At 31.7% G+C, this 15,292-nt stretch overlaps 1 protein-coding gene across 1 annotated transcript in view; it reads right to left on the bottom strand.

The window, feature by feature from the left end:
- LOC140441777 (uncharacterized) overlaps positions 1–15,292 on the bottom strand; it is a 58,766-nt gene that overhangs the window by 23,653 nt on the left and 19,821 nt on the right. Inside the window, exon 8 of the mRNA XM_072532730.1 lies at positions 4,648–4,880. Within this exon, the coding sequence (XP_072388831.1) occupies positions 4,648–4,880 (233 nt within the window). The remainder of the gene's footprint in view (positions 1–4,647; positions 4,881–15,292) is intronic.

The raw sequence follows: 15,292 nt of genomic DNA, 5'->3' as shown, positions 1-15,292 counted from the left end.
TACAAATCGTTGTAAACATCACAATTTGATCATATTTTGGTTACCGTTAGTCCTAGAATATTTTACAATAGTCTATTTTAAAGTACACAAAATAAGCTTTCTTTTTTATTTAGTAATGCATATACCTGAATAAATATAGTACATAAAAGTTATAATGAGAAATTTAGTAAAACATTTTAAGTGAAAAAAGTTATAGAACAATGTTTGCGAAAAAAAAGAGAAAATATCCGAAAAATGGTGTGAGTGGTAAACTTTGAAAAATCATATCTGGAATATTGTAAGTCGTAAAGACTTCGTTCGTTCTGCAATCTAGAGTTTGGCTGTAGACCTTCTGAAGAACATGTTGCAAACGAAGAATATTTAGATCACATGATCTTAAGAATGAATAAAATTCCTGAACTTGCCCGACAACACAACACATATGACGTGCTCTAACTAATTTGAAGAAAATCGTGTGTAATTATGACATCAAAAATTTGGTTATACCAAAGATAGGCAATGAACTAGAAAATTTGGATTGAAAGATTGTAAGAAACATGCTTGAAGTGATCTTCCGAGAAACCGGCGTACGAATTACTGTGTGTTGCATTAACCCAATGGGGTCATGTCCTTAACAGACAGTAGACTGTTATTTCTTCTTGAGAAATTTATGCGGAGCTGGGGAGTCCTGTAGATTCCTCTATCCTGGGCCTACATATATAGTTGATGACGATCGAAATGATCAGATCTAAGAGAGGAACAGGGTAACGAGCAGACTCGTTTCGACGTGCCCCATATATAAGAGAGGTGGACTATTCTAGATGATTCTAGTAAATAAGTATTTCTGTGTTTAAGGGGCGCTTTTGTTAGCTTTAGTTAGTTGATAAGCGAATATCGTACTGTAAACATTAAATAAATAGTTTATATAAATCAGAACCACTCGTTTTATTATTTAACACGTTACAATACCTAATAATACACTTATATATTGTTATTTTAATTGGAGATTGCTCCCTAATTTCAAATCTGACTGTTAAGTATCAGAATAAGTTGCAAAGCTTAAATGGAAACTGGCAAGTCATACGATTCGAAAAAATAATATAAAAAAAAAACGGAAAAAAAGACCCCATAATATCTAGTGAGGAACTTAAAAAACAAAATGGAACCAAATAGGATAACAAGAGCATTGGATAGAGATGACTGGAAAGCTCAAGGAAATGCATAATACAAAAATAGTACACTAAGACAATAGAGCTTACAGCTCTTAAAGAATTATTATTGCCATTCTCTATTTATTTTTATTGCAAGGACGGGTTTTTTTAATTATTTTTTTAACTCTATTATTTTGTATTTTAACAGTTCAAATGGTGGCTGGCCGCTAAATAGACTCCCATGAATATGAAATTATTAATTGTATGGTAAATTTCAGTGGCGGATCCAAGGGGGGGTCACGGGGGTCATGACCACCCCCAAAACAAAATTAAATATCAATTAAATAATCCTAAAAAAAAATTTAAAACCCATCAACCCTATAAGCAGGAAGTTAAGAGTTGAAATGATTCAAACTCATTTATTTTGGGGATAAGTGTAGAATTATATGGAAGCCTTTTTAAATTGCTCTTTAAAAAAAAATAACAATTCTAAATACAGTAATACCTCGACTAAGACTTCCACGAATTCAGAGTTACGCGATTTTCAAATTTTGTCAATTCGTTATTTAAGTGTCAGAAAATCGTTCGATTATCGATGAGATGGAATTACCGCCCACACATTATTACTCATTCAATGTACACGACTTTTCGCACTAAATCAGCATATTTTTATTTTGTATTAGGTATTTCTTATCTTCAGTTTTGTCTACGAATTTTTTGTTTGTAATTTGAATATGTATTATAATTATTGAGACTGTGTGCTACATTTTATAATTTATCTATAAAAAATATCGTGAATATTTTTGCATTAGCTCTGTCTGATACTTTAGTGAAGACAAATAAAGGAACTGGGGGCTGCTGTCCAAGATATTTTTGAAACTGTGAAACAGTAGTTTGTCTTAGTGATGTTTTAAGTACAACTGTATCACTTAGTCGTCTTCTTCAGTCACCAAAATTAGATTTTAAGTAGGCTACTGAGGCCATAGAGGACACTAAATGCATTGTTCAAAATAAAAGATCAAATGCTGAATCTGTTTTTAGCAAACTTTACTATGAAGTAAACAAATAGCTGAACAACTGAACAACTAGACATTGAATTGAAGATGCCTCGTATAGTTTCTCGTCAAACCTGTCGTCAAAACCAATCTGCTAACTCTTGCGAAGAATATTTCTGAAGATCTACCTATTTACCCCTTTTAGACAATATCTTAACTGATTTAGAAGAACGACTTTTACCGAAAGTTATGAATCTATTTAATCTTCGAATTGTTTTACATAAACCTGATAACACACCAAAAGATAAAGTTGCATTAAAAAAAATTGTTGACACCTTTCATAATATTATTGGACCATCTACTTACTGCATATTTCACAGTAGAACAAGAGTTTTCACTGTGGATTTAAAAGTGGAAAAGAGTGGTGCAAAATAATGGAAAACTTCCTGATTGTATTTTAGAAGTATTAGAAAACTGCGATATTCATATGTATCTAAATATCAGAATATTTCTGCACATATTAATTACACTGAAAGTCAGTGCAGCAACAACAGAGCGTTTCTTGGCTTAGAAATAGAACTTGTGTGGAAAGGTTAACTGATTTAGCACTCATCAATGTGCATCCTGAAATTTCTCTAGATGTTGATGCAATCATAGAGCGATTTGCTAAATCAAATAGGCCAAAAGAATACATTTTTATAAAATTATATAATATTTACTTATCTTATTCTTATAGTATTTTTAATCACTGAACTTTTATTTACCACTCGTTGCCGGCTGTTGCTGACAATTCGTGAGAAAAATTTCAATACCGAGTAAAAAAATATTTCACTCACTTATAGCCTAATATTCCTAATTATAGAAATAACTATTCCTTAATTATATTATGTTTTTTGTTGGATAAATTAATTTAAATAAAATGCTGTTTACATTTATTCTTAAGGTTTCTTCTTCATTACGGAAGGGTGGCTATAACTACAGCAAATTGCTCTCTATCTTGAGCTGTTCTTAGTATCGAATGTGTGTCCATGCCTGTCCAGTCTCTTACATTCTTCAGCCAGGAGCATGTTTTTCTTTCTGGACCTCTTTTTCCTTCTACTTTCCCTTCCATTATGAGCCGTAAAAAGTTATATTTTTCTTCTCTGTAAATATGTCCTAGATAATTCGTTTTTCTGTTATTTACAATATTTAGGAGTTCTCTCTCAGTCCTCATTCTTCTCAGTACCTCGTTATTGGTCACGTGCTCTGTCCACGAAATCTTCAGCATTCTTTGAAAAACACAAATTTCAAAGGCTTCTATACGCCTCATAAGATAGAGTTTATTAGGAATATTAAATATATTCATTAATGTTTACACTTACATTGAGTTATTGCATTTAAATAACTTAACTTTGGTTTATACTTATTTATCCTTGGTTTTGTTCATGATTTTGTAGCTATAGGATAGGTGGGTTTAAATTAATTGTCTTTAAAATACCTAGTTTAAATTGACAGCCCTTGATTTTTCAGTATTTATATTTTAATAACTTTATTTTGATTTAATAGTCTTGTACACTTGATTTTACTGTCACAGAGTAGCTGTTAATTTTTTTTTGTTTAAGTTTAAGACCCCTTAATGTTGTACCCTTTTTTGCACCCGTAGGGTATTTGGGTTTTAATAACTTCTCATTAGTTTGATGAGAACATGTCGCTTAAAATAATTATTGAGAAAATGGTTCCCTTACATGAGGCACAAATCATATCAATCGAAAAGATGCAAAAATCTAAATCCTATATCAAAATCACCCTCAAAACCCATGACCCCCCAACCCCGACAAAAAATTTCTGGAGATCAGCCACTGAAAGGTGCAAACATCTAAATCCTGTATCAAAATCACCCTCAAGACCCATGACCCCCCCCCTGACAAAAGTTTCTGGATCCGCCACTGGTAAATTTAAGGTTCTATAGGTTCAGTGCTTCTAGCACTGCTAGCTGGTTCAGTAAGAATAGGTAATTGGCTGTGCACGTAATGCACCAGCGAGACTGTTTCCAAAAAGGCCTAAATGTAGCCCAACAAATATAAAAAAGAGGTTATTTTAACACATTTATTCCAATTAAAATTAAATTAAAATTAAAACCTTACGAAGGAATACGTAAATATGTAAAAAAGCTAAATAACAATGGAAAATATAACTAAGCTACTTACAAAAGAAAAGATTAGCGTACTATCCTGAAATTCAAGCAGAAATTATACAGAAAAATTATCTTTGAATAAATAAATATCTGTTTATTTTGTGACAGTTTGGAACAAATGGAATTTGGTATTCACCATTAATATGAATTATGGATGAAGGAAATAAGAAACTAATAGAAACTAATAATATTTGTAAGGTTTCGTACATTGTTTGACTTGTTTGTTTTGATTTTATTAGATTATTAAAATCTCTATTAATGTTTTAATTTTATTTTCATAATTTACTTCTACACATTTTTATGCACATAAGTTATTTAAAAATAAAAGTATATATTAAAAAAATCTTACCTTACACCCGGAACTTGGTCATAGACATATTGGATAAAATCCACTAAACTATGCATCTTTAGGACAGTTCCCCAGTTGTCACCTAGTAACCATACAGGCTTTGTCTGTTTTATTCCTCTTTCCTTCCAGTAACTCATAGGTTTGATAGCGAAGTAATAAAAGAATACAGCCAAAGCGGCTAAAACTAGTATTAATTGCAACATCGTTGATTCCTTTAAAAAAGACTGATAGAACTAAAATAAAATAATACATTTAAAAATTAACTTTTTTGTATATCTATCTATGTATTATTATAGAACCCATACCCCAACACATGAATGGATGAAAGTAGAATAGATTGTAAACTTAAGATCATGTAAAATCGGTAAGATAGTTTCGAAACAAATTCAGATTTCTGCTTTAATCTGGAGCCTTCTAAAAATTGCAAGACATGACCAGACGATGATAAAGATGTTAAAGAAGACATGGGGAATCTAAAATTTGCATTCCACGACATGTCTATTCATCTAGGCAGAAATCCTAACGAATTTGTTTCTCGTACTCATACAGAGTAGATCCGAAGAAAATGAAAAAGACAGAAAAGATTTTATTTCACGTTCAAAGCGTCTATGTATCTATTGATACGTATTTCGCTTTAATAAAGCTCATCAGAATAGTTATTCATAGCCGTTCTTAACGTGAAAAATAAAATTCTCTGTCTTATTAGAAGTAACAATAACATGACTTCGTTATGGACGCAATAGCGACATCTGATAGAAAAATCGGTAAGATAGTTTCGAAACAAATTCAGATTTCTGCTTTAATCTGGAGCCTTCTAAAAATTGCAAGACATGACCAGACGATGATAAAGATGTTAAAGAAGACATGGGGAATCTAAAATTTGCATTCCACGACATGTCTATTCATCTAGGCAGAAATCCTAACGAATTTGTTTCTCGTACTCATACAGAGTAGATCCGAAGAAAATGAAAAAGACAGAAAAGATTTTATTTCACGTTCAATGCGTCTATGTATCTATTGATACGTATTTCGCTTTAATAAAGCTCATCAGAATAGTTATTCATAGCCGTTCTTAACGTGAAAAATAAAATTCTCTGTCTTATTAGAAGTAACAATAACATGACTTCGTTATGGACGCAATAGCGACATCTGATAGAAAAATCGGTAAGATAGTTTCGAAACAAATTCAGATTTCTGCTTTAATCTGGAGCCTTCTAAAAATTGCAAGACATGACCAGACGATGATAAAGATGTTAAAGAAGACATGGGGAATCTAAAATTTGCATTCCACGACATGTCTATTCATCTAGGCAGAAATCCTAACGAATTTGTTTCTCGTACTCATACAGAGTAGATCCGAAGAAAATGAAAAAGACAGAAAAGATTTTATTTCACGTTCAAAGCGTCTATGTATCTATTGATACGTATTTCGCTTTAATAAAGCTCATCAGAATAGTTATTCATAGCCGTTCTTAACGTGAAAAATAAAATTCTCTGTCTTATTAGAAGTAACAATAACATGACTTCGTTATGGACGCAATAGCGACATCTGATAGAAAAATCGGTAAGATAGTTTCGAAACAAATTCAGATTTCTGCTGGATTTTTCACGTTAAGAACGGCTATGAATAACTATTCTGATGAGCTTTATTAAAGCGAAATACGTATCAATAGATACATAGACGCTTTGAACGTGAAATAAAATCTTTTCTGTCTTTTTCATTTTAAGATCATGTCTTAATCTTAGGCGACAAATATTTGTCTTTGCGATAATTGAAATCCACCACACCAATTACCAATAACTAATCGACCATAACACTCCTAATAAAAATTTCGTATCCATAGACGGTTTAAATTGCTCTCAATGTAATACTAACGGTCACGAAGATGAAAACTGCATATCAACATTAATTGGTACAGAAACGCCTGAAGATCAACCACAAGTGATACAAACGTATATCTCTAACCTAGAAATCATGGAAGCAAATTAAAATAATTTAGCAACAAACATTTTAGATGATTCAACCAACTGCTCCAACCCTACTTCTGCGGATATCCCAACGACAAATGATTCGCTGATAGCACAGACATACTATACCTTTAACAACTACAGCAATAATAATAAAACAACCCATTAAGAAAATAACAAACCTCTCACCAAGCAAGAAAAAGGCAAAAGTTCAACCTGTGATGAATAATTACTCATAGAAAATACGAAAAAACCTGTATAACACCATACATATGAAACGTGGAAATTAAAGTCAGCTGATTGGGAAAAATTCTTGAATCTATTAAGCTTACGTATACCAGATTTCGTTATAACAGAAAATATAGACACTACACTATCATTTTTCAACGATATAATTTTAGACGCAGGAAAATAAAAGATTCAAAAACATTTAACCATATTGACACCATAACCGCAAATGATCCAACAACTTTATACAAACAAGAAATCTCAGAAATTTTAGTATAAATGTATCAATTGTATTCAAGAAATCAACACTACCACCTAACTCTCTTAGAACATAAATAAAGAACAGGTGCACTAAAAATTAATGTAGAAGATACTGTTTTCCCACTAACATTTCCATAATACTTGATGAATTAAATGAAAACCTAATAACTCCAAAAATACCTTACCTGGACCTGATGATATATCGCCAATTTTTATCGAAAACCTACCTTTTAGAGAGGTTACTTTAGTATAGATCTTCAACAAAATGTATTTGACCTATATTTCAAACAATAAATCAAAAAGCTCATCTTCCTCGTATTGACCAATATCTCTTACCAGTAGCATTTGTAGAATAATGGAAAAGATTCTAAGTAAAACATTAAAATGGTACTTATTAAAGAAAAATCTTCTTACATCTATCCAAAGTGGATAGCGATTAGAAAGGTCCACAATAGATAATACCAAATCATTAGAATTTGAAATAAATGAAGCCTTTACACATTGACAATAATTAAGAACAATTTTCGTTAATACCACAAAAGCATTTGACACCACGTGGACACATCACATTTTGATAACCACGAAAAGCTTGAAAATGGATGGCAAATTTCTATCCTTTGCCAAATTTTTGTTGGAGAATAGAAGTATAAAAGTTTAAATAAATGCGTCATGTTACTATATTAAGCCCTCTGCTGTTTTAATAGCAATAAACAAAGTATCTAACCATTTCAGTGAAAGAAAATCTTTAAGCAGATGATCTTGTAATATATAAAAAGTAAAAAACCTAAAATCATCTGCATCAGTATTACAAAATTCATTAAATAAATTAGAATTTTAACCGAAAAAACTTAAATTTAAATCTAAATGGACACACTCTTGCAGCATAGAATGAAATCAAATTCTTGGAAATGAACATCGCATATAAATGAACTAATTAAATCATGCTAACAGAGAACTCGTGGCTGAAAGACCTGAGGAGATGGTTCGACCGCTTATCCGCAGAAATCTTTCGTGCAGCAGTTTCCAAAACTACAATTGCCATTTGGATCGCCAACCTTCGAAAGGAGACGGCGCCATGAGAAGAAGAACAGAGAATAAATCTTCTGGGGTGCAGACCAACTATTCATTTATGATTATATCAAGCTCTAATAAGGAAGAAACCAGATTATGGATGTATATACTACGAAACTGCTACTAAAAGTTAATTAAAAAAACTGGACATTATCCAGCATTACGCACAGTTTTCGTAGCTTTCAGAATCTCGTCAATTAGCAGCCTTCAAATCTAGCGGGACAACCGCCATCAATTATTCTTAGAATACAACATTTTTCAATGTGTAGTGCTACCAAATATCTCAGTAGATATGGAATCCCTTCATAACAAGCTTAATAATAAAAAACTCTCCAAATCTGTACAACGCTTGACGCTTAGAATGATGCCAGAGCTCGGCAAAACTGTAATGACCAACTAAATGTTGTCTGCTTCAAGGATGAATATAAGTTTTGTTTGGGTGACTCTATTGAGCGCATAAGGGTAAGGCCTTTTCGAGGTGAGGGGCGAAATATAGTATGTTGTACGTCATACAGCAAGACAACCAAGCATTATGTTATGGGGTGCTATATGTTTGAGAAGCAGATCACTTCTGGTTCTTATTAAGGGTACTCTGACAGCTCGACAATATTGGTCATGTACTGCAACTGGTTTTACATCCCTACCTACCAAGAAATCCAAATGCGATCTTTCAACAGGATAAGGCAAGAACTCATATTGCCCGTGTAACCATGGAGTTTATACAAAAATCTGGTACCTATAGAGACTTTGGAGTGGCCATCACGATCAGCTGATTTGTCACGCATCGAACATAATGTGTGGAATATGGTAGGTCGAAACCTAAATCGATTGCCACGTCCTCCAGCAAACTGAGAAGGCCTGTGGCATGCCATAAGAAGAATCTTGATGAGTTTTTCGCAATATGATATAGATCACTTAATTCGATTAATGCAACATAGAGTAACTGGGTGTATAGAAAATCAAGGAGCCACTTATTATTAAATTTGTTTATAATGTTATCAAATTATAAGAACATTATAATGTATGTATACTTCCATAAATAAATATTTAAAAAAATATTTGTTCTTCTAGGTGTTGCATTTTTTTTGCCATCAGTGTATATCAGGTCCTCTGAGTGCCTTAAATGAGCAAAATATATGTATCCTACTCACGCCAAATTAGCACAAGTAAAATACATTCTATAAAATGCTCAAACATGTGATAAAAACATAACATTCTTATGAGTACCATCCCATGTTGGGATAAAGGGTAATGAAGCGATTGATAAAGCAGCAGCAGAAACTGCCAATAACATAACAACTCCTATAAAGCAAAATGTGACATTTTTAGATCAATGGATAATAATAAAAATCTACATTAACAAAACTTGGCAAGAGAAATTGAACCAAACAGAAGCAAAACTAAAAATTATCAAACCAAATGTTACTTCTGCTTTACTACCGCTCTCAGCTCGAAGATACGACCAAGTAGTCCTCAACAGACTGTAACTATAATAGGTCATACAAAATTTACGGATGGACAAATCATCTCCAAGGACCCTCAGACGATTTGCCACAACTGTCAAATACCAGTTTCAGTGTAACATATAACGATAAACTCTCCAGTGTACTTAACAACAATATCGAAAATAAAAATACAACCTAATCTGCAATAAGCTCTATTAGAACACATTAGTAAAACGACAAACTTTCTCAAAAATTATAAACTGTGTAACAAACTGTAAGATTTCACAAACTGTATTTTTCAAAACTACTACGTGTAAAAAAACTTTTTCTAAATCAAAAATAAACCACCCTGGTAATAACGCTAGGGGTGAATGCAATTAAAAAAAACTAATTGAAGTAACTCTTTCTCATTCTGTTTTTATATTACAAATTAATTGCTCTTATTTGGTTTTTGGTTTATGTTTCCATGTTGAATTCTACAAAATATTAATTCTCACAGACGCACGCAACTCCGCTCTTTTCCATCATATATTTTTGAGCTTCCTCTTTTATTTGTTCCGAAAAATTTTCCCATATTGCATCTGTTCTACTAATGTTTATTCATCTTCTTCTTCTTTTTATGTAGACATGACTATGTCTGTTTTTCAATGTGCCTCCGTAAGTTGTCATTCAATCGTTATCGTGGTCTTCCTTCTGATCGTCTTCCTATTGGGGAACCGTTCTTGATGTTCTCCACCTTGCAACTACGTCGTATATCTGTATTTTTAGCTCTATCCCAGTGTCTTACCATCAATTTTTCATCTCTGCTGTTTTTAACATCCTTTTTGTCCTCTCTGTGTCAGGTCGTGTTTCTTCCTCGTATGTCATTATTGGTCTGATGACTGTTTTGTAAATTCTGCCTTTCAGTTCTTTTGCGATATTTTTATTTCTCCATATTGTTTTATTCAAGCAACCTGCGGCTCTGTTTGCTCTATTCACTTGATCTTCCACTTCAGTTCCGTAGCTAGATAACGTGGTGTCTAGATATTTAAACTCCATTACTTGTTCTATTTATCTGACCTTCCAGCTCCAATTTACATCTTAGTAAATTTGCTGTTATTGTTAAATGTTTCTTTAGTCATACTTATCTCTCACAAATTTTCGAATACTCACCATTAAGTTATTTCGTATTCATCGCTTCGTTATAATATATGTATTAACAAATTGTTTTGCTTTGTTACTTGGAAATTCACAACAATTATTATTTAAATTAAATTATTAAAAATTATCAGATATTGAATCTAATCCAAATAATATTTTAGTTAGGTTTCATAAAATGTAAATAGTATCTTTACAAATCTATAATTAGATAAAACTTGAAAAATAATCAGAACCATATTAGAGAATGATGAAAAAATTGATAATTACATATAACAATATATTATAGAACAAAACTAAATGTATCAACTATAATGGAGCTAATAGTCAAGCGGCGAATCCCCAAAAAGTGCTTTAGTTTTCGAGGACAAGGGCGTTTATGACAGTTCAAATACTGCGCAATAAACTGCAATGTAACAAGAAAATGCATATTCTAAACCCTTCGACAAAGTTTGAACACAACATAATAATGAAAAGAAGACTTAACTGAATACAAGATATGCAATAGACGAGAACAATCTTGCGAATGATCAAATTGGACTTAATTTTAATATGAAAACAGAATATTGCAATAAGAAATTTATCAATTCAAACACGAAATAACTTTATTATTCAATCATTTAAAAACAGAAATGTTTATAATATATTAAGCAATAATTACCTACTTTTATCTTGGTTAGTATATAATATTACATAAAAAAAATCTTGTTATATTCATTCCACCATAACACTGGATAACATAACAACAATATTTATAAAAAATAATTTAATTCGACACTAATTTTCAATAGTGTGGCCGATCACAGGCTAACAACGTTCAAGGTGCACTGCTCTTCTAAACTCGAATCTTCGCGACGCGCAATATATACGCAATATATACGTGGTGTGCGATGTTTTTGCTATCATAAATGGATAAAAAACAGAGATATATTTATCGGAGAATCCGAGTTTTGATAAGAACCTGTGATGCACCTTAAAAATATTTACTTATATAGAAGATTTAAATATTCGAGAGTTTGTTACCCAATATTGAAACTGTTTCTTCCACTTCTGTTTCGAGCTTTCCGTAGCTAGATAATATGATTCCTAGATATTTAAACTCCATCACTTGTTCCATTATCAGTCCTTCCACCTCATATTTAGATAAATTTGTAAGCATTCAGTAAATTTGCTATTATAACCATGCATTTTGTCCATTTGGGGGAATTAACATGTTAAATTTTCTGGCGGTTATATTAAATTGGTGCAGTATACGTTGTAAATCACCTTCACTTTGAGAGAATAGTATTGTGTCGTCTGCATAGCAGAATATTTTAAGTTGCTTTTTTTTTTCATATTTAGTATCCTTTTTTAGTCCTTACATTTTTTATTATTTTATCCATAATCAGGTTGAACAATAGAAAACTCAGGGACTTAGACGTAATAAGTAACAGTGTATATTGGTAAAATTCTTTTCTCAATTATTTCAGTTAGATACAGATAAGGAATACTGATTGTTTATTAATGACTTTAACCAAAAAATATCTATTACTGTAGAAAGCTAAATTTCTTGCATATTTATATATAATTGATTACTAGATTGTTTTTAGTGATATTTATAATAAGAGTGTTTAATGAAGTACTTACTTTGTTTTAAATAATATCATTGTCACTTGAATAGCTATTAGAATCTGATTGAAAATCTTTACTGGCTGGTTAGAAATTAATGCGGGTTCAATTTTGATGACTTTGTCAGTTACTTTTTTCCATTTTTGTACAAAAAGTGTCTCGAAAAGTTCATCTGCTAGCATTTATATAGACGTAAATGTTAAATCTACATTTTTCGACATGCGACTTTAAAGCTGACCAAACCATTTCAATCGGGTTCAAATCAGGATAGTATGGTGGAAGTATTACTTCGTATCCATGCTCTCGAATTGGGCTGTCAATTGCATATTTTAGAAAACGAGGTTTATGTAATTTTATATTATTATATAAATCGGGCTTCAACATGGAATGTGTAAATGGTATATTTCTTTTACTGAGCCATTCCTGCACAACACTCTTTCGTGATGCAGACGTTCAATATTTATCCTCTTGGCTGTTATGACATGGTGTGTTATTACACTGTTTGGAGACAAGTTATACAAGAATTTTTCTTGCATCTATTTTTGTAGTTCATATTATCATGATAGTCCCCAGATTTTGATGTCGATTTCCATATTAAATAAGATCCATCAACAAAACCATGTTCGTTTCCTGTCCCAACAATGATAAACGTAAACCTTTTGACACAGGTTTTCTTAGTCCATTTTCCAGTCCAATTTATTTTCTTCCATAACTTTTTTAATGTTCTTGAGATACTGCAGTCTCAAATGTGTAATGTGGTGTATCTCAATCAATATTTTTCTATTATTTGATGTCTTTCTCCAACAAAACCCAAGTTGGTGAACCCAATGTCTTATACTTTCTCTGCTCTCTTTATAGTTCAGTTCTTCTGCAAATTTCCGATGAATCTTTTTAACCTGTTGGTTAGTAAGATAAAAATTGTATATCTCTCTGCGTAATATACCTTGGTTATATCCATCTTATTTAATTTTAAACGATTTTTCGTGTCATAAGTTGAGTGTTTGAAATCCAGAGCTTTGTCCATTCTGAATGGCACAACCTTCTTTGGCGATTTTTTTACACTTGATAAACTGACGCCTAAAAATATGTATCCATTTAATTTGTTTGATTTATTTATGTGACACGTTATGTAACATTAAATCTTTGTATATTTTGTTGGTAGTCGAAAATATTCAGAATACTTGTTTCCAAAGCAAACATAAACTAATAGATTTAAATCGCTTTGCTTAATATTTTTAAACATACAATGAACCTACCTACCTTGTATATTTTGTAACTTAATAAGTACTGTTTTTCTTCTGCTTCTTCCTGCGTGAATTTTAAAACATTGTGTACAATTTCATGGGATTGTGCACATAATGTTCTATTTTCACGGCACTTGTAATATTGATGTTTATTAAAAAATATTAAATGTATCCTGAATAAACAACTATTCGACGATTTATCTAGCAATGTCGCAAAACCACTGATTTCGTTCACAATGCGTTTTAAATAGGTGTTTACTCTTTGCAACAACGTGTTCAACTGAAGTTCTCTCTCCTTGATTTGATTTCGCGGTTTCAGATATTTTTGTAAACTTGTACGAGTTTTCTACTTTTCGTGCCGTTTTTATAGCATTAAATTGTTCTTTTTTATTTTCTGCAGCGCTTGTTGGGGCTTATACTTTTATTACTTGTAGTCTGTGTCTTTGCGACATTTAAAGGACTGCATATTATATAACTCTATCTGATATTTAGTTTACTTTTCTAATTCGGTTTTTGATTATTTTGTAGCATGAATTTTTTCCTTTGAATATTTAAAGATATAAAAAGAATTTATTTGACACGCCACTGGCTGGTACGTAACAGTGATCTGACGTTGTTTACTTAAACGCCCCTGGCTAATACGTCACGGAGACCTGAAATTTGTTTATCCAAGTGTATTTGAGGGGACGTGTATGAACTCATCACTTTATAGACCCCCATACAATTATTAGACCCTCCGAGATATAGTAAACTGATCAACGGCATCCTTTGGAGATAGTTAAGCTCATCACCGCAGATAGGTAAACTCATCACCAGCATTTTTATACCAAGGCGCTGGTTTCTAATGTGGAAGATTGTCAGTTACAGATTGTTATACTTCTGGCTTAGGTGGTAATTTATTAAATTCAAAAACTATTTTTTTAATATTTTATATTTTATTTATTTTATTATATATTTTAAACAAATTGCCTAAAAATAGATATCAATATCAATTTTTTTACGGTGTGGCCTATTCGACCTATCTGAAAATCTGAACGGTTTTGAGATCTGAAAATTTAGTTACATAGGTTTTCGATAATAAATTTATGATGAAAATATTTATTAGTAAGTGCTGTTTCTGTTTATATCGGAAATAGTCCTCAACTTATTATCTAATTAGAAATCTATTTAATATGACAGAATGAATCAAAATGCGTAACTACAGTCTGCTGGCTTTTATAAACGGTCAACGCCTACTTGAAGAAACATTATCCTGTGAAAACAGGACAGGTACGTGTAAACTCTCCAGTTTATGTACACCATTGTTTAGACTAATGTCTAGAGCCTGACCCACTACTCTGAGAATAGGTTGCCTATTATGAATTTGAATCGGAGAAATTACTGACAGACTTACGCATGACGTCCGACATCGGATAATCATTTTTGACTAAAATAGATGTTAATCATTATTTTTCTTTCAAAACGAATTGTCATTACAACAAGCAATTTTAGTTCTATCATATAATGATTTAATGACTCCCTTTTAAACATTTATGTTGTGATTTGATTTATAATTTAGATATATGTTCATATGTGTTGGTTTTTGTATACATGAGTCCCATATCCACTATTTTCCTTTGAGATTAAAACATCCAGAAAAGGCAACGATTTATTTTATTTCTTTTCCATTGTAAGTTTTATTGA

This window comes from Diabrotica undecimpunctata, chromosome 1 (genome assembly GCF_040954645.1).
Source record: "Diabrotica undecimpunctata isolate CICGRU chromosome 1, icDiaUnde3, whole genome shotgun sequence".
NCBI lineage: Eukaryota > Metazoa > Arthropoda > Insecta > Coleoptera > Chrysomelidae > Diabrotica > Diabrotica undecimpunctata.
Note: the sequence above shows the minus strand (reverse complement) of the source record. Positions and strands in the feature narration are given on the sequence as shown.